Below are 19,775 nucleotides of genomic sequence, written 5' to 3' on the forward strand. Positions count from 1 at the left end.
ACTGGCAGATGTGCAGGCAGAGAAGGATGCTTTGCGGTGGGTGGACAAACAGCAGTAAGGAGAAAGTAACAGTGACACCTCTGGAAGGGATTAGTGGATTCATTTGGTTAATCTGATAGATAGTTGTGAACAAAAAGGGTGTCCCTTTACAATCAGGCCCTCAGGGTCTCTCTTTGAAATTTGCCATGCACATTTCTAACAAGGCAGACCTTCTTCCTTTTCAATGTAATCATATTCTATCTCAAAACAAAAAAGTGTGGATGTTATTTGACTTTGAACTTGAACAAGAGAGAGATTTCTTTAAAAACTTTAGGCTTGGTCATTGGAAGGCGGAATTTTGGACTTTTCCAACTTGCTACTGAACTGGAAAATGAGTAGAAATTAATTATTTCCAGAACAACTTAGATCAGATGTTTCCAAACACCTGGACCCATCCTTGGGAAAGCATTCGGCAGGCTTTGCACAACCCTGCTCTAAACTATACGTATGTATCAAAAAATTTACAAAGAGAACATGGAGTGCTAACTGTCAATAGGTATTGTTCATTTACTTTAAAATTATACCACAATAGACCCAATACATTCTTTTGTTGCTAGAAACCCCTTCCTTCCTTCCTTTCCTTCTTTCTTTTCTTCCTGCATTCTACTAATAGTTGTTTTGCAAGAGTGACAAGGAAATATCAAAATTTACCAAATGTGATATTTATGTGGTGTTTATCACCAAAATGCCCTACTTTTTGATTGCGTGAGGAATTCGTAGGAATAATTTTTAATCTAGATCCACATTAAAAAGAGCCTTGATAGTACAGTGGTCTAAGCACCCTGTTATTAACACAGCTGCCTGCAATTACTGCTGGTTCAAATCTCTCCAAGGCTCAAGGTTGACTCAGCCTTCCATCCTTTCTAAGGTAGGTGAAATGAGGACCCAGTTTGTGGGGGCAATAAGCTGACTTTGTATAAATATACAAAAGTATGAAGGCTATTGCTTAATGCATTGTAAACCGCCCTGAGTCTCCGGAGAAGGGCGGCATATAAATCAAATTTAAAAAATAAAAAACAAAAAAAAAACCTATGGATAAAATTGTTATTCCAATATAAAGGAACTCATGCCCTGACTAGAGTTAGCTTGTCCTCCAACTTCTGATCCTATTCTGGCCAAATAAGTTAGTTAAGGAAACAGCAAAGCAAGTAATTTTAAAAACAGATGAATTTTGAGCATTTTTAGATTATTAATTAATTAATAATTAATTATTAAGTCTTGGATAATTCCTGGTTCTCCAATGTAACTTACCCACACCACTGGTCTCCACATCTGACTCCCAAATTATTTGAACGTCCCCAGTACGGTGTACTTTCACCAGTCGAACACGATATTGTTTGCCTGGCTGCAAATCTGGAATGCTGTATGAGCCCTGGCCAGAACTGGCCTTCCCTACATCATGCCATTGTCCTTTGTCTGTTTGAAATAAAAGGAGAGACAGAAAGATTGTGGTTGAGTTCCCCACTCTCCTGAACCAGTATGTGTTGCCTTTGATTTTAGTCTAGTAGGAATCCAGCCAGTTGTAATTTATTGCTGTCATGGATTAATACCCCATTCTTCATTATTCTTCGGCTAGCTGATGGAAAGTAGACTTTACTATGGACTCCCAGTGATTGAAAATCACTTATTTCCTCATAAGGAAAGTAGGAATTTACAAGAAGAGGCCTTCAAAAGGAAGAAACTTGGCCCCTTCCAGCACTTGCAAATCACTGATTTCCCAACATATAAAATTAGCAATTTCAATAAATCAGATGGGTAGGTAGCGAGAATTCCTCATCCCTGCCAAAGATATTGCTACAGATGACTGGAAAAAGGGAAGAAAAAAACAATAAGAAGAAACATGATGGGTCAGGTCATAGATTCCAGGAATTGAATGGAAGATTTGGAAAGCTCACACATTTGAAGTCCTGAATAGAATGAAAATAAACTCTTTCCCTCCCTCCCTCCCTCCCTCTCCTTCTCCCTCTCTCTCTCTCTCCCTCCCCAGGTGTAGGAAAAGAGTGGTAGAATGTATATGGTACAAGATGTTAGTGAATGAGGATTTTGTAGGGGGCATCAACAGTGAGTGATCTTCAGAGTTTTTCACCCCAAAAGATGCTTACTCATGGCTGAGATAGGACCATGAAGATCATGCAAGAAAGAAGACATCCACCTCTCTCCTCTTACCTGTTTTGCTCATAAGATGGACTGCAAACTCCACATCTCGCTGGTTCTGACGTGGGATCCAGATGATGGTGGTGAAGTTTTCTCCTGTCTCGCCCACACTGATGTTTACAAAAGACAAGTTCACTGGGCATAGAGGCAGGGAGAAAATGATAGAGAAAAGTATTAAAATCACAATCCCTGGAGAATCTACATAAGTCCCACCTTTGTAGGCTTCAGAGTGAACAGCAAGGTCATTAAGACCTCAGAAAAACTACCATATTAACTACCAGTATATTTCCACTGTGGGAATTGGGACGTACTCATCCAATTTCTGTGGTTGCAGTATAAAACTACTTTGCCAATGCAGTCCATGGCCTAGCAGGTTCTGTGATAGTTTCTCATTCGTGCCTGCCTTTGCTTAGTTTCCCAGCCCAGACACAATCAGGCATCTGGGGAGAAAATCCCTGGAAAGGAGCTTTTAAAAAGGAAAGGAGGAAAAAAAAGGAAAGAAGCTGAGATCAAAGAAAAGACTCCCACCCTGAAGGAGCTGCTGTAGTGTAGCTGCAACTGCACACAAAAATGGTCCCTGTGAATATTAATGTTTTTAGTTAAAATTTTAGGGTTTTTACATTGTGCGTGTCTAATGGTTACTCTCTCCATAAGTTCTGATTATGTTGCCAACACAACCTGATACACGGCTGCTGTCGTTTCTTGTTTTCAAATTGCTTTACACATGCTGGACCATCCACTATGACATCTGATACTTCAGCATCGCTGAGTAGATACATACATACATATGTACATATCATGTTATTTCCTTTTGGGTGAGCAGCATTACGTAGAGCACAGTAAAAGAATAAGAAATAGTTAGATAAAGCAATTAGGAGGCGAGATAAGGGGAAAATATTAGGAAACATAGCTAGAACACCCAAACCATTCAACACATTTCTCCATATTTTTATATCAAGCTAGACCAAGCATTCCTTCTACAGTGTCCATATGTTGCTTCATACATTGCCTGTTCTGTAATGTCCCTCTCTTTTTCAAGATCTCAATAAGTCATACAACCCTGATATTTTTGTTCTTCTTCTTCACCATTTCATCTTTCTAGATGTTGCTGTACAGTTCAACACTCATTCCCTCTACATGACCAAACCACCTGAAAGTCTATACTGTCATTTTATTTTGAATTCAATCCACATTCATTCAGCACTCATTCATTTTCGGCCCTACCTCTTCTTATTTGACCACACACTAAGTAACTAATTCTATTGCATTCAATTTCACTTTTATGCTTCTTTTGAATACCCAACTCTCGCCTCTATATAACAAAGTACACAGAACACACTCACAAAGCTTTTCACAGCTGAAAGTAGGAAAGAATTAAAGGAATTGTGACAGAGAAAGGCATAGGCTAACAGTGTAAACAATTCGAGTAGACCCTAGTAGAGATATAATCTATGGAAATATCATAGGACCGATTATAGTCTACAGCAGGGGTCCTCAAATTTTTTAAACAGGGGGCCAATTCACGGTCCCTCAGACTGTTGGGGGGCCAGACCGGCTGGGTAGACATGGCTAGGTAGTCATGTGACTGGGTGGGCATGGCCAATTTAGCAGTCCAAACAATACACACAAATTAAACTTTAATTTATTATGCTCCTGGGGGTGGAAAGCAGGTTAGTGAAGGGATGTGGCTGCATTGGGGGGGGGGGTGAGGGACTTTGTGTGTGTGTGTGTCTCCCTCCCTCCCTCTTTCTCTCTCTCTCTCTCTCTCTCTCTCTCTCTCTCTCTCTCTCTCTCTCTCTCTGGAGGCTGGGGAAGCCAAAAACAGGCCTGTTTTGACCTCCTGGGGCCTCCGCTCCCTTTGGGCTTCTTCGGCCTTCAGAAGGCGAGTGGGGGCTGGCAGGTAGGTGGGGCGATGTGGGCAGGGCAGCCTCGCGGTCCCGCATGGTCCAGATTAATGGCTTCGGTGGGCTGTAACTGGCCCATGGGCCATAGTTTGAGGACCCCTGGTCTACAGGGAGTCCTTGACTTATGACCACAATTGGGATCAGAATCTCCATCATCAAAACAGTCATAAAGTGAATCATTACATGACTGGGCCACAGGTTACAATTACAAAACCACAGGATGCAGCAACTGGTTCTAAGTGTGAGCCAGCTGTCAAGTGCCCAAATAGCAATCACATGACTGCTGGAATAGTGTGATGGTGGTAAGTGTGAAAAGAGGTCATAAAGCCATGGGTGCTGAGGAAGAGGTCAGGGCTGTCATCCCACCCTACTTTACAGGGTTTTTATAAGCGAAAATTGAAACAGGGAGCACTATGTTTTCAAAATGAGCTTCTGAACAAAAGGCAGAGAGCAAACCAAACAGGAAATAATTTTAAAAATTAAGCATATTTTAGTTCAGGACACTAACCATGGCTTCTAGGAAAATATTGTATGAAATATATCATCTCTTTTTTTAATATTAATAGGAAATATTTTTAAGGCTTCACATACCTGACTCGTGCATTGTATGTTCCTCAAGTAAGGATATTTCTCCTCGACCCTCTTTGGTTTCTGCCCACAAGGAGAATTTGTAGGGAGTGTGGGGATCAAGGTCGCTGAGATTGAGCCTGTACTGGGTGGGTGGGATTTGGATGTTGTCAATGTCCATCTCTGTCTGATTGGCTAGGCACAAGATGGCAGAAGAGTAACAGGTCAATTATCAGAAAATAATGCCATTGTCATCCATATCTGATGGATTTCATTTCACAGAACCTGTCAGCTTGGAGAAGGCAGATATCATGCCAGAAAATGCAAATCCTGTTGCTGAGTTGGCAGTGTTCAACAAGCATAAAACAGATAAGAAGGAACCATGCATGAAGGGAAGGAAGATGGGAGAGATATTAAAAATGGAATCTGATTTTCAGCATATTGTGGCAAAAATCACCGAATGCTAGCTAGTGATTCTTGCCACAATATGCTAGAAATCAGATTCCATTTTTAATATGTCTCCCATCCTGAGTCTCTTTAAGTCCCTTCAGATTCATCAGAAACATGATTATCTACTACTGAAACTGAAGGAATGGAAGAAAGACATAACTATTTTGCTTTCAAAAAGTACGACCCATTCTGGTGCCACATATTTTACTAAGACATTGGTATGTGGAAACCAGCATGGTGAAAATCCTGTGAAACCAGTCTCTGCCTTGAAAAAATATTGAAAGAACTGGTAAATTCAGCTTATAGAAAACAAGACTGCGGGTGGGAAATGTTAGGATTCTTGAAGTAACTGAAAGACTGTGAGTAGAATTATTCTGTATTACAGTGGGAGGTAGGATTACAACATCAGGTGGAAACGGCAGGAAAGCAAATTTCAGCAAAACATCAGGGAAGTATTTGATCTGAGAAGCAGTTGTTCTTCTTTGGTGGGGATTTTTAAGTACAGGACAGATCGTCATCTCACAGGGATTCTCTAACAGTATCCTTCATTGCTGAACCTTGATCACCTTCAAAAGTCCTTTGACTCTATAGTTCTGATTAACAGTATTGATGCAACGGTAATAATCACTCAAAGAAAGTTGTGACAAGAACAGCAGCATCAAAAGCAACATACCTAAATATAAAATATGTGTGAGGATTTTCCTCTCCAGGTTCCCTGTCCTACAGGGAAAAACTCCGAAAAACCCAGAGCTGCTACAGACTCACCTTGTTGGTATCCCAACACGTATCTCAGGATTTTCCCATTAGGATATTTTGGAGGCATCCACTCTAGCAACACTGCTGTGTCCGAGAGATAGTCCAACTGAAAGAATTCAGGGGTGCTAGGTACTATGTAAGGAGGCAAAGAGAAATGGAGAATGAAGGGCACAAGGAATGTAAATGGGAAGGAGAGGGTTATAAATGGTGAGAAGTGGGAAGAAAGCTGTAGTAGACAGGGCATGCTCCAGCCTTTTGGATTCTCCAAATACTTGGAGCAAATTCCCATTAGCAAGAACAAGCCCATCAAAACAAAAAAATCTATCTGCCATTTTGCAAAGCATTCATCGCATGCTTAATTTATCTACTCTGTCTTAGTATTGCAACCAAAGCCACAACAGAGGTCCTGATAGAATGAAATCACTGTTGTTATGGAGAGAAAATAAAATTATCCTACAGTACAATGGATGGCAAAGGTCAAGTCCCAAAGACAGGCATGTCTTGAGTCGTTTTTGACTGCAATGCTGTACTGCAATTTTTCTGCCACTATGAGGGTGGGAAATAGAGAGTTTGATGTCTCTCCTACATGACGGTAATACTACACTACAAGAGCCTATCATAAGCACACAAGTTGGGAGATGGGTTGAGGATTACCAGACCACAAAAAATGAGAGGTCCTGAGTTCCAGAAATGGATTTCTATGACAGCTCAAGCCCAATGAAACATCTTATTCTGAAGATCAAGACAGTACCTTTACTATAATCTTTTAAGATTTAAAAATAAAGAGCAGTGTTCCTCAACCTTGGCATCTTTAAGTGCATGGAATTCTGGGAGTTAAAGTCCACAAAATCTTCAATTTGCCAAGGTTGAGAAACACTGATACAGAACTTTTGAGGAAGAGGTTGTCAACCCAAGGGCCTTGCCTTCTCTCTAGCTTTTGTTTTTAGTGGTTTGCATTTTTATTGTTATGTTTTTAGAATTTGTGAATTTAGTATGAATTTTAGATGTAAGTCCCCAAGAATCTATGATTAAGGCAGCATATAAATGATGCTAACTAATGAGGCCTTCACTATCTAAATTTTAATAACATAAAGAAAAACCTAATTTCCTCCAATCCAGAAAAATCCAGCTTTACCCACATACTCAGATATACAGTAATATACTTTGCCCATTTTCTACTATTATTCCTCCTATTGCAGTGCTGTCCCTCATTATATTCTTTTACAACCCCTAAAAGATTGTCCACACCTACCATATCATTCTTTCTGTATAACAATAATAGTACCAATAACAGCAATAGTTTCCCCCCTTCATGCAAATTTTTACTTTTAAGACAATAGTTTCTACAAACTGATTAATTGAGCGGGCAGAGGAATCTGTGGTTATTAGAGGCTCATTTTAATTTATTTGATTTAGAATTAACCCTCCTCCAATTCAGTTTTATGCCTTATACACTATTTCCCTGGTTGCACTACCATATTTTCTCATGAAGTTAAAATATCTTAAATGGGGTTGCCAAATAGGAAAACAGTTGGACAGCCTGGGATTTGTTTCGTTTCAGCACATCCCATGCCTTTCAGACCTGATTTGTGAGCAAAGTATTTCTGCGTTCACACCTCATGTTTCAACTCTTTTATACATTCTGTCTAATATTCTGCACATAATGCAAGGTCTAAATAAAGTAATATGGACGGGGAGAGCTTCTAGAAGCAGAAGTTGGAAAGAAGTTCAGAAGGTGGATAGAAGGAAGCACAGATTGAAAGGTCTGAGGGCGAAAGGCTGCCGGTTCTTACCTCCCTCAGGTGTAACAAACTCCATGGCCTCGCTGCGGGGCCCCTCCCCCCGCCCATTCAACACTGCCAGCTGAACCTGGTACCGGCTCCAGGGCCTGAGGCCCCCCAGTATGACTTCAGACACATTCCCCAAAATCAGCAGCTCCCCGTGGGAATGGAAGTGAAGATGGGCCTGTCGACGGCTACGTTCTGCCAGGGTTCCCAGCCTGGAGTAATACACCTGGTGAAGGTGGAATTTCAGAGAAAGAAAGAGAAAGAGGGAGAAATTATTTGCCCAGATTTCAAGACACCCACATTCACCAGCTCACTCAATATTGGCAAGTTTTTTGAAAAATGCCTGTCATCGTAAGTGGAATCGCTCATTCCTCCCCTCCAAAATGTGTTGGAAGAGTGCCTCTGAGCATGTCAAGAATTATGTCTCCTTCTTAATTTGTATGAATAGAAGGCATACAAGGCCAAAATGCTTTTCAGCACATATTGAATGTTCCCTTCCCTGAAGGGCACCTTTAACAAGGAATCGCTCGCAAAAAGCAGGGAAATGATACAAACAAAACATACAATTTCTGGGTTTACATTCAGTTGTAATTCTAGCCTGGTCAGTAAACTTCTGGCCGAATGGCAGTTCTATTCAGAGTCTTGCTGAAGTCCCACAGGCCAGTGTTTACCCTGAGTTTAAAAAACAAAAAAATTAAAAAGCAATTCTGCAGCAAATCAATCTCAGTTCTGTACCATAAACATCCGCATCTTGTAACCTGTGTGGATATATTATACCTGAGGACTGTCCACAGTTCCTCTTACGTGGTGAAATTTATTCTCCATCAGTTGACTCTTTTTACATTATTTACTCTGATTTTACTACTTGGAGATGCAATATTACAATAGCTTGGGAATTTATATGAAGGATAAAGTTTACAGTATGAAGGCAGTTAACATGATTTATATGAGATATAATGTTTACCATAATTGTGACAGGACAGATTTCTCTCTACCCACCCACTCCGGATTTGGAGTTTTCCAAATATTTTGAATTTTAACTCATAATACTCCAGGAAGTCTGCCCTTTGAGGATTCTAGGAGTAGTATTACCACACTTGGGCTGTAGAAATCTAGCCAATCACTAGATAAAGCCAATTCTAACATATCTCGAGGGCACCAAGTATTTTAAAAAGTGCTTCAAATGCTGTCCTCCAGGATGCAATGCGAAGTTCTTGTGCCATACCTTGAATCCCTTAAGATGTCCCCAAATTTTCTCTCTGTTGGGAAGGATCCAAGAAAGCTTGATGGTAGTGCTGTTTATCATCTCAATCAACAGATCTTCAGGGACAGCCTCAGGCACTAGGGAAAAGAGGGATCCTTTACACTTTCAATTTCAGCAACAAAGGAAAGGGAGATGAAAGTTCAGTCTGATAGTTCTACAAAGAGACATGGCATCGGGAATTCTGCAAGTGCCAAGACTCCAAATCCCCAAAGAAAGCTCTATTGGGGAATTCCTCTATTAAGATAGTCCCAAATGTCACAAAATAGTACAATAGCAAACTTTTTAGTTGTACAATATGCTTTATCAACTTTATTTATTTATTTAATTTATTTTATTCAATTTGTATCCCGCCCTTCTCCTAGTGGACTCAGGGCGGTGCACAGCCAGAACTAAAACACATACCAATACAAAATTTAAAATTTTTAAAAGAATTATATGACTTTGGCCCAAAATTTAAAACATTCAAACTAAAACCCATTGACAATTTAAAAGGCTAAAAAAAAGGGGGGGTTCACGCCAGCCCTGCTTGATGGAAAAGAAAAGTTTTTAGGGCACGGCGAAAGACCCAGAGATCCAATACCCTTCGTATCTCCGGGGGCAAATCGTTCCAGAGGGCAGGAGCTGCCATAGAGAAGGCCCTCCCCCTGGGGGTCGCCAGCCGACATTGCCTGGCTGACGGCACCCTGAGGAGTCCCTCTCTGTGGGAGCGTACTGGTCGGTGGGAGGCTATCGGCGGCAGAAGGCGGTCCCGCAAATACCCAAGTCCTATGCCATGGAGCGTTGGAAGCAAAGTTGGCAAAGGGGGGGAATCAGAAATGGCATCCCCATCCTTCTGAACAATACAGTAAAACTCTTCCCTGCCACCATGAGAGGAAAAAAAAAGTTGGAGTATCACAGGAGGCACAAATATAAATTAAGATGAAATCTCTAATGTACTGTGCAATCTTAGAAATGATTACTAAGGAATCTCCCAGTGAGGTTAGCTAAGTAGGTTCAGTATTGGAATGTTAATTGGGTCAAGGTTTTCCAGAACAAATTTCAATTTGAACTTTTGGGAAAGTTTTAGTTGAAACTGCTGGCTGAACAAGCAGGCAATAGCCCACCCTCAATTTAGAAAAAATAAAATCCAGCAATTTCAAGGACCTGTCTCCAGTATTTTTTATATACATATAACCAAGATGACTATGATAGTGAAAGCAATAACTGAATTCTGTCATTAAAGACTTCTGTATGCTTAAAACATCCAATTATAAAGGACTGTTGGTGTAAACTGTTACTTATATTTTTTGGCAGTTTCTGCTGGGTATGGATGAGAAGTAAATCCTGCTCTACTTGTTTTACTGAGTAGTAAAACCATTCCCCATCCAACAGAGCTATCTGTCCTTGAAGGCATTATAGGAGAAAAGCCACAAAAGATTGTGGCAGTGTTTCCCAACCTGTGCAGCTTTAAGATGCTTGGACTTCAACTCCCAGAATTCCCTAGCCAGCATTGCTGGCTGGGGAATTCTGGGAGTTGAAATCCAGGCATCTTAAAATTGCAAGGTTGAGAACATTGAACTATGGAATTCAAAAATTAGGAGCAGCAAAAATTTTCTCACAACAATTTTCAAATTAACAAGCCCGCAAGGATGCTATCAGACTCCTTCTCAGTGGAGGAAGCAAAAGTAACACATTTGAATCCTATTTAGAAAATAACTCTTACATAAACATGGGAGGCGAGGGATCATCTTACATCTAAAAGATGATAAAGAAGATAATTACAACTTTTTTCTTTTTCAAAAACACACATTTTCAGAAATAAGGATTTAAAAACTACCTCAGAAATGTGAGAGAAATGGAAACCTTAGATGCAGGGTGAAGAGCAATGATAGCATAGCAATGTTCTAGTGAATTGTTTGAAAAAGAAGATCGATGCTCAGCATCTAATTTGGTTTCCTGCCATGGTTGGTACTAAAATAATCTACATTACCTCCACCCCTCCTCCATTTGATACCTCCAGATGTGCTGGGATTAAAACTTCCTCAATTTGTAACATAGCTGAGTTTTGTTGAATCTATGGGCACAAGGGAGGAATGGATCCCCCATTACTCACCATCCTCCCCTGAATAACCTTTTTCAGGTTCAGGCTCAGGCCCTTTGCCAAAATCATTCTGTGCTTGCACTTTGATCTCATAAGGTGAGAAGACAGGGGTATCTGTCACCAGTACAGGAGGTTCTTCAATTTCAACCTCATCCCATCGGCCTTCATTCTCAAGCCGCCACTGTACACGATATTTCATCATTGGGGCATTCCACTCCTTGTGAGGCAAGGGCTGAAAAATAAGCAGGAGGAAGAGGAAAAACTTCATTGTCAAGCTTCATTGAATGGGAACACTTTGGCAGAGCGCTTTCCAATAATCTTTTCAAGCCGTTTTGAAGCCGGGCATGAGATCACTTTTACTCCTGCATAACATTAGCAAATCAAAGCTGCACATTGGCCTCAAACAGAGGAAGGTACTGTAATCTGGTGACCTACTAATTAATTTGGATTATTACTCTTAGCAGCTCCAGCCACCATAGCAGAAGAATTGTGAGAAAACACCCTTCAAAGAGAAAACAGAATCTTTTCATCATCTCTTACAATTCTAGAACTCTAGGTTTAGTTAGTTTATTTATTGTCATTGCACCTCGTACAACAAAATCAAATGCCATGTTCAGTGTACATTATAATTATAAAAATAAAACACAAACATACATCCTTCACATTCTATACAACTGAATTGAAAACCGATATTGAATTAATATTGCACTATACAGTAGAATTCAATATAGTTACTGCCCTGAGATAGAAGCTGTTTTTCAGCCTATTTCAGTGGTGGGTTTCAAAATTTTTTACTACCAGTTCTGTGGGTGTGGCTTGGTGGGTGTGACATGGCTTGGTGGGCGTGGCAGGGGAAGGATACTGTAAAATCTCCATTCCCACCCCACTCCAGGGGAAGGGTACTGCAAAATCCCCATTTCCTCCCAAATAGCTGGGAATTGTGAGGCAGAGAATAGATGGGACCAGTCAGAATTTTTACTACCTCTGAACTACTTTCTCTGAACTACTCAAAATTTCTGCTACCGATTCTCCAGAACTGGTCAGAACCTGCTGGAACCCACCTCTGGCCTATTTGTCCTTGTTTTTATTATCCTATACCGTCTGCCAGATGGTAATAGTTCAAAAAAAGGGTGCCTAGGATGAGATGGCTCTTTAAGAATGTTTTGAACTTTCTTAAGGCAGCGGGAGCTATAAAGCTCTTCCAAAGAGGGGAGAGGGTAAACAATGATCCTCTGGGCAATGATGTTAACCCTCTGGAGTGCTGTCCTATCTGCCACAGTGCAATTGGCAAACCATACACAGATGCAGTAAGTTAAAATACTCTCTATGGTGCAGCGGTAGAAGGTCATCAGCATGGGACCTTTAGGTCCCCTAAAAAGACAAAAGGTAAAAGATTTGTGAGAGACTAAATAATAGGCTTTTTGCACCACAGAGTGCATGGATTCTGCTATCTTAAAAAGCAGCAGTGGCTATCAACTCTGCTTTTATTACCCTTAAAAAGATATTAGAAAAATCAATGGGGGGATAAAACTATCAATGCCTATTAGTCACAATATTTTCAGGATCAGAGGCAGTAGGCCTCTTGACACTAATTGCTCAGGAACACAAAGAGAAGGTTTCTATCCTGCTCTTGTCCTATCCATGGCTTTTCTGGGGCATTTGAAACATTATAAAGTTAATCCTAGTATAAGATGTGAATGATTAGCAGGTAATTATTTCTTTGGGCAGCTTCTTTTTAAAAAGTAAATTCATGGCAGGGATAAATTAATTGTGTTGGCGGATAAATTAATTGTGTTTACACATAATGTCAAGGCTTTTAAATTATAGTGATCTTGTATATACGTAAGAAAGCTATAATGAATGGACTCACACATCTTGCTTAATTTAAGTGAACCTCATTATATTTTAGGATGAAATGTGAGCCCACCAGAGGTGGGTTTCAGCAGGTTCTGACCAGTTCTGGAGAACCGGTAGCAGAAATTTTGAGTAGTTCGGAGAACTGGTAGTAACAGTTCTGACTGGCCCCACCCCTATCTATTTTCTGCCTCCTGAGTCCCAGCTGATCGGAAGGAAATGGGGATTTTGCAGTACCTTTCCCTTGGATTGGGGAGGGAATGGAGATTTTACAGTATCCTTCCCCTGGAGTGGGGTGGGAATGGAGATTTTACAGTATCCTTCCCATGCCACGCCCACCAAGCCACACCCACAGAACCGGTAATAAAAAATTTTGAAATCCACCACTGGAGCCCACCCATCCTCTTGACAGTAGCAGCTTTCAATTAAAAGGAAAAATGGGCCATGACTTCATGGAAAGCAAGATAAGAAATATCTGCTCAGAAGGGTGTGGAGTTCTCATGACTGATGCACTCATGCAATTGCATTCAGAATTTGCAATCTTTGCGGGTCAACAGGTGCATACCAATAAATACTGCAGTTTTGCACAGCTGTGCAGTTAAAAGACTGAGAAACATAAACCGACTCCATGTTGGAACTGGGTTCATGGAGACAGCCTGCCATCACAGGCAGAATAGAGGATATAAATTCAACAGATCTTTGAAACGTTTAGCTGTGCAAGAAGATAGTATAACCTGTTACAGGGACATAGTTAACTGAAACAGATGACAAATTTAGAGCTTTTGACTATTAAACAAAAAGAAACCCTTGAAAAATCAGTGAACTATTACAATTTTTTATAGCAAACTTAGAAATAAAAGTCCATCTTTAAGGTTTTTCTAAGAATTAGCAATGTGGCCTTCTAGTTGAATGTCTGCATAGGAGAACCCATGCTGTCAAATGGAGGCCTTGGAAGTCGGTGTAATATATCCTGCTGTCTCCTTGAGAAATTAGTTTTCTCAAATAAGCAGAGAATATCTCAGTGAGAAAGTCAACCTTCAGTTGCCTTTGTCACTGTGGGGTTATTAAAATGCATAGTGATAGTAGCTGGAGAAGGCAAGAATAAATCTTAGTAATGTGAAGGATTAAAGCAAACACCTATAAAAGTGATTTAATCCAGTTATAAACCATCTGCCAATTTCCGATCATTAATAGAACTTCAGACACTGCTTGTTAGTAGATGCAAACAGATGTAGGCTGAGCAGAAGAAGAGAAGATACAATGCTTCAGATTAGGGCATCCATTTGTGGAATGATTATATCCATCTTAACATGGCTGGCTGGTTTTCAATATTACCAGTGTGATGTCTCACTGAATGCATCCATTTCAGAGATTAAGTAGTAAAGCAAAGCAAATCTGCTAAGGAACCACATATGTAACTGAAGAAATGGAAGATGTTTTGAAAAGTAATTTTGGGAACCTAGTAGTTTGAACATGGAAGTTTAGGGACAAGGACATTTAGCATTTAAATTATATTAAATTAAAATATCATTTATATTGTCATTTATATTATATAGGTTTTCCATTAGCAAGATATGGGTTGAATGAATGAAGGATGTAGCCAAGCCATTTCATAAGTCAGAGGTCTCCAACCAGGGGTGAAATCCAGCAGGTTCTGACAGGTTCTGGAGAACTGGTAGTGGAAATTTTGAGCAGTTTGGAGAACTGGCAAATACCACCTCTGGCTGGCACCAGAGTGGGGTGGGAATGGAGATTTTGCAATATCCTTCCCCCAGGAGTGGGGAGGGAATGGGGATTTTGCAGTATCCTTCCCCTGGAGTGGGGTGGAAATAGAGATTTTGTAGTATCCTTCCCCTGGAGTGGGGTCAAATGGAGATTTTGCAGTATCCTTCCCCTGCCATGCCCACCAAGCCATGGCCACTAAGCCACACCACTCCCACCAAGCCACGCCTACAGAACCGGTAGTAAAAAAATTTGGATTTCACCACTGTCTCCAACCTTGGCAACTTTAAGACTTGTGGACTTCAACTCCCAGAATTCTGGCAGTTGAAGTCCACAAGTCTTAAAGTTGCCAAGGTTGGAGACCCCAGTCATAGATAATGTAGGCAGTACCTGGAGTATAGTTAGCGCATTGATTGAAAGCTAAAAATGATAACTGTTTCACAAAAGGGGTAGTTTTCTCTTGTAGAGAGAAAGTGGAAAGTGACTTCTGGGCCAGAGATTATAATGAAAGGTCACCAGATTGTGATGAGCCTGCATCAAAGTTGAAGGGATTAGAACTTTGAGGCAGACCAATAGGTTAGCTCGATCCCAAAATTCAGGAGCAGATCCATGGAATGTAGAAGAAGAGTAATAAAAGGAGGGATTCTTTTTTAATATATGAATTACCAGTAGCTGTGAATTATGCAATCAAAGAAATGACAAGTTTAGACCTTTTTTCCTTTCATTTCCTTTAGGCTAAAGAAAAAACTGAAGAATATTACACTTTTAATAGCAAAGATGGAAATAAAAGTCCATTGTAATATTACCAGAATATTACACCAAAGAAACGTGGGTGTAGAAGACAAATCTGTAGCCTTTGGGCATTGTTCCTGATTGAAAATACCTTTTCCAAGCAAGATTTTCATTCATAGTGCCTTCATTAAGTCAAGTCATTGTTGAGTTGAGATTAGGGTTTACAGGAATTTTAGCAATTGAATTGTCATCTCTACAGAACTAATTTATTACCTGGCTTAGGAAGGGTTAGGAATATAACAATATAATAAAAAATATGTGGGTATTTCAGATATGCAGGAAGCAGAGGTCTGGCTAACAGGTGCGATTTATTTCATATTTCCTCTATCTTGGTGATAGGAAAGTCAACTTCCGATATTTACAGTATAAAGAGATAGGTATCACTCACAGTAAACTAGATAACTGAGCTCATCCTATCCAAATTCCCAGGAAAGAGAATAGTATTTTAAAAATACACTCTTTGTAGCTCAAATTAGAAGTCTGAACTTCCCAAAGTAGTGTCCATCTTAGTAATATGATCTTCGATGGGAGTAAATAAAAAAACGTAAGTCTGAAGAATCCCGTTGCAACAAGGGGTTCCTGTCCCTCAGCAACAGGTCAGTCTGTTGTATTTATTCTTTGATTTCCCATCTTGTTATGACCTCTTCTTATGCCAACTGCATACTGTTCACTCTTGATTTTTGTTGCAACAGCCAGAATCACGGCACCAGAAGGTTGTCAAATTGGAAGTCAGAAAAGGGCTACGGAGTAGAATATGCTGCTTTTTCTGCCCCTGGACTCATGGCTATCATGACAGATAGCAGCAACAGAGCAACAGCTGAAAAAATGGAACATGTGGCAGAAGAGAATGAGCCTGCCAAAGATTTTCATGCTTGTTGTTTTTAAACCATACTATCATTGTCTGTACATTACATCCATCAATTAGGGATGTACGTCTGGTGACAACACGAAAAAGGGCCTTCTTGGTGGTGGGCCCTTCTTTATGGAACATCACTCCCCAAGAGGTACAGTTGACTCCCACCCTGTTGTCTTTCCAAAAGGCCCTAAAAAAAGTTTTGTCAGTGGGCCTGAGGACCATGAATGGAGATGGAGCCAATCAAGAGGTTGATTTGATTGTGTTGTTCATGTCATGGGGAGTGGAATATGGGTTTTTGTATGGGTTTTTATTATATGGTGGATTCTTTTAAATTTTGTAAGCCACCAGGAGTCACCTATGTGTAAGTTGGGCCGCTACATAAATTTGTTTAATAAATGAATAAACGGGAAAGAATGGCAGTCTGCCACTTCCTTTTTAAATGTCAGCCTGAGTAGTTATGTCAAGACCAATTGCTTGCCATGGGTAACTACCCAAGTGGCCATCTAAACAAGAGATACATTACTTTTCCATCTCTTGATACAACATGAGGTAAGCAGCAATGGCCAAATCTGGAAGGAAGACACTGCTCAAGAAAAGATTGAAGAAACCATGCATTGGAAGCACCACATGTCTCCAAAACACCAGCAGGTGGAGGCACAAAGACAGACAAGATGGGGGCAAGAAAAAAAGCAAACATCTTATAATAAGGTATGTTGCAAATTTTCCTCAGTGGTCATCTTTTTGTGCTTTCAGCTAATGCCTAAAGCAAAGTTAAAGTTTGCCTGTTAACAGTTCTCAAATGCAAATATCACTTATAAGCACGGCTTACTTTTTGTCTTCTCCTTAGGAACAATCAAGCAAACAAAACCTTTTAAAAAGTGATAAACCAGTATTATGCTCTTAATTCTTCTGGGGAAATGCTTAAAATCTTAGGATTTTTTTCCCATTAAATTCTTCTGTTCATTTCACCTTCTCTAAATAAGAGCGTGTTATGCCTAATGCTTCTTGATTACAAAGCTAGTTTTATTATTCCAATTGTCAAAGCACTTCTGGGAATCCTGTTGGCGTCAAGAAGGAAGGGGATTTCCATAACCAACTCCCCCTTTTCCATGAAGAGAAACACATTTCTAATTCAGGAGACAAAAAGCAACTGGCATCTTTGAAATGTGTGGGATTTTACACGGCATCTTCTTCTAGGCGCTACAAATGAACCATGTGGAGCAACCAGTGCCAGGCCAGCTGTAGCAGGAATAGCAGCTGAATTTAGTAGAAACCTCTCTGAAATGAAGCATCTGGCATCAGTTTCCTCCTGGGAATTCAGCCAAAATAACCTATCATTATGACAAGCGTGACAATTCAGGGACAATTCTGGAAGAGAAGCACACTGGTATGCTGCCACCTATTTCTGCTGGAACGCAAACAACATAGCAAACCCAAACAGAGTTAAGTGACTAAAATGGACAGTTGGGGTGTGGGGGCATACACTGCTTCAACACAAACACGACTTCCAGACCTTGCAACACACACATTTTCTGTCACTCCCACACACGTGGCAAGTTAACCACTGGCACTAAGCTAAAGAAAGGAAGATTCACCATGAAGTAGCCCATATGATTTTGAACAGCACAGGAAGCCAGCAAAGTAATAGCAATTTAACATATTTACACATAAGCAACTTATCTGTATTGCTGTAAACAGCCTTAAGTGCTTACAGATGCCTAATGGCAAAGTACATGTTTAATAATAAATAAAAAAAACCACAAAAGGGAATGTGGACGTGAAAAACATATAGCATCAAGAGCTTGATGATACAGAATGACATTTGATTCCCATTTAAATTATTAAATGAATTAGGTAGAAACAAATCACACTTTCTCAGGAGGAAAGGCCACAATCAAGAAGACGTTATTAAAAATCCCTTGCGTACTCATCCACTTGATGAGGCAGGATATAAACAAAGACAGCTTATAAAGTGTGATCATGTTTATATAACTGTGTGAACTGAAAAGTTTCAACTTCAGATAAGACAGGAATGGAGATACACTTCCATCCCAAAGATCCATCAGGGCACAACTGTTTTCAGAGCATTGCAAAATTCGGGTAGTTGAACAGGATGCGTGCAACTGGATTTGGAAAATACTGATTTCCTTGAAAGCAGCAGTGGTGCCTTCCTCCTGAAGAGACCATCCTTCAGTCCCACCATATGGGACAGTTTCAGTCCAATCTGCTCCAAGGATAGAATAAAGAGGCTTGCAAAACCCAAATGTAGATCTCTAATCATGTACGACATTTAACTACATTTAGTTAAATGTAAGAATTTAAGAAGAATTCAACATTTAAGAGCCTGTAGTACAATGGACTAAAGCACTGTTATTAACAACAGCTGCTTGCAATTACTGCAAGTTCAAATCTCACCAGGCTCAAGGTTGACTCAGCCTTCCATCCTTTCAAAGGTAGGTGAAATGAGGACCCAGATTGTGGGGGCAATAAGCTGACTTTGTATAAATATACAAAAGTATGAAGGCTATTGCTTAATGCATTGTAAGCCGCCCTGAGTCTCCGGAGAAGGGCGGCATATAAATTAAAGCAAAAAGAAAAAAAAAACTACAATTGGGACCAGAATTTCTATTGCTAAGCAATAGAAGCTAAGCCTTTTTTTGCCACGTTATTGAGTGAATAACTGCAGTTCTTAAGTGAATCATGTGATTGTTAAAAGAATCCAGTTTGTCCCATTGACTCTGTTCTTGGAAGCTGACCGGGAAGGTTGCAAATGGCAGTCAATCCCAAGATACTGCAACCCTCATAAATATATGCGGGTTGCCAAACACCCAAATTATGACTACCTGATCGTGGGGATGCTGTGACCATCATAAGTGCAAGGACCAGTCATAAGTCACTTTTTTCAGTGTCATTGTAATTTTGATCAGTCACTATATGAAAGGTTTTAATTTGTGAACTACCCATATGTTACTTCCTTTGGGGGTCTGTTTAAGTTTCCTATGTGCCTGACAATGTTAAGCCCATGGACTGTGTTCATGATGGTGGCAGGGGTGGGTTCTAAATTTTTTTACTACTGGTTCTGTGGGCGTGGCTTATTATGTGGGCGTGGCTTGATGGTCATGTGACAATTCTTTAGGATTTAGCAGAGGTATTGATCTACCAGGCTTTTAACTGCTTGCAGAGCTGTACCGGTCTTCCCATTTATTTTTGCAGGCACTGGTCTACCCATTTATTTTTGCAGGCACTGGTCTACTCATGTATTTTTGCAGGCACTGGTCTATCCATTTATTTTTGCAGGCACCGGTCTACCACCAAACTGCCTTTTACCACTGATCAGCTGTAGGGCGGCCCTTTGAAGCCCCATGGCAAGAGTTTAAACAGTTTTTTTCCTTATAGCCCATCATCTGGGACTCAGGAGGCCGCAATAGATTAGCGGTGGGGCCAAATAAAAGGTAAGAATAACGCGGTGGGGGCGGTGGGGGGAGAATATGATGTCATATTGTCACTGCTCGGCCGACCCGGGAGGAACCCACCACTGGATGGTGGGCTA

General features: G+C 40.4%; 1 protein-coding gene across 4 annotated transcripts in view; it reads right to left on the reverse strand.

The window, feature by feature from the left end:
• Positions 1–19,775, reverse strand: part of L1CAM (L1 cell adhesion molecule) — a 69,257-nt gene that overhangs the window by 19,444 nt on the left and 30,038 nt on the right. For all 4 annotated transcript variants that reach the window (XM_070938160.1, XM_070938159.1, XM_070938158.1 and 1 more), the window contains exons 17-23: positions 11,014–11,233; positions 8,883–8,998; positions 7,664–7,883; positions 5,880–6,002; positions 4,689–4,859; positions 2,206–2,328; positions 1,291–1,455 (exon numbers count right to left, since the gene is read on the reverse strand). In XM_070938160.1, coding sequence (XP_070794261.1) covers positions 1,291–1,455; positions 2,206–2,328; positions 4,689–4,859; positions 5,880–6,002; positions 7,664–7,883; positions 8,883–8,998; positions 11,014–11,233 — 1,138 coding nt within the window. The remainder of the gene's footprint in view (positions 1–1,290; positions 1,456–2,205; positions 2,329–4,688; positions 4,860–5,879; positions 6,003–7,663; positions 7,884–8,882; positions 8,999–11,013; positions 11,234–19,775) is intronic.

Source organism: Pituophis catenifer, unplaced genomic scaffold, assembly GCF_029215685.1.
Source record: "Pituophis catenifer annectens isolate HBS135680 unplaced genomic scaffold, rPitCat1.0.hap2 SCAF_2, whole genome shotgun sequence".
Lineage (NCBI taxonomy): Eukaryota > Metazoa > Chordata > Lepidosauria > Squamata > Colubridae > Pituophis > Pituophis catenifer.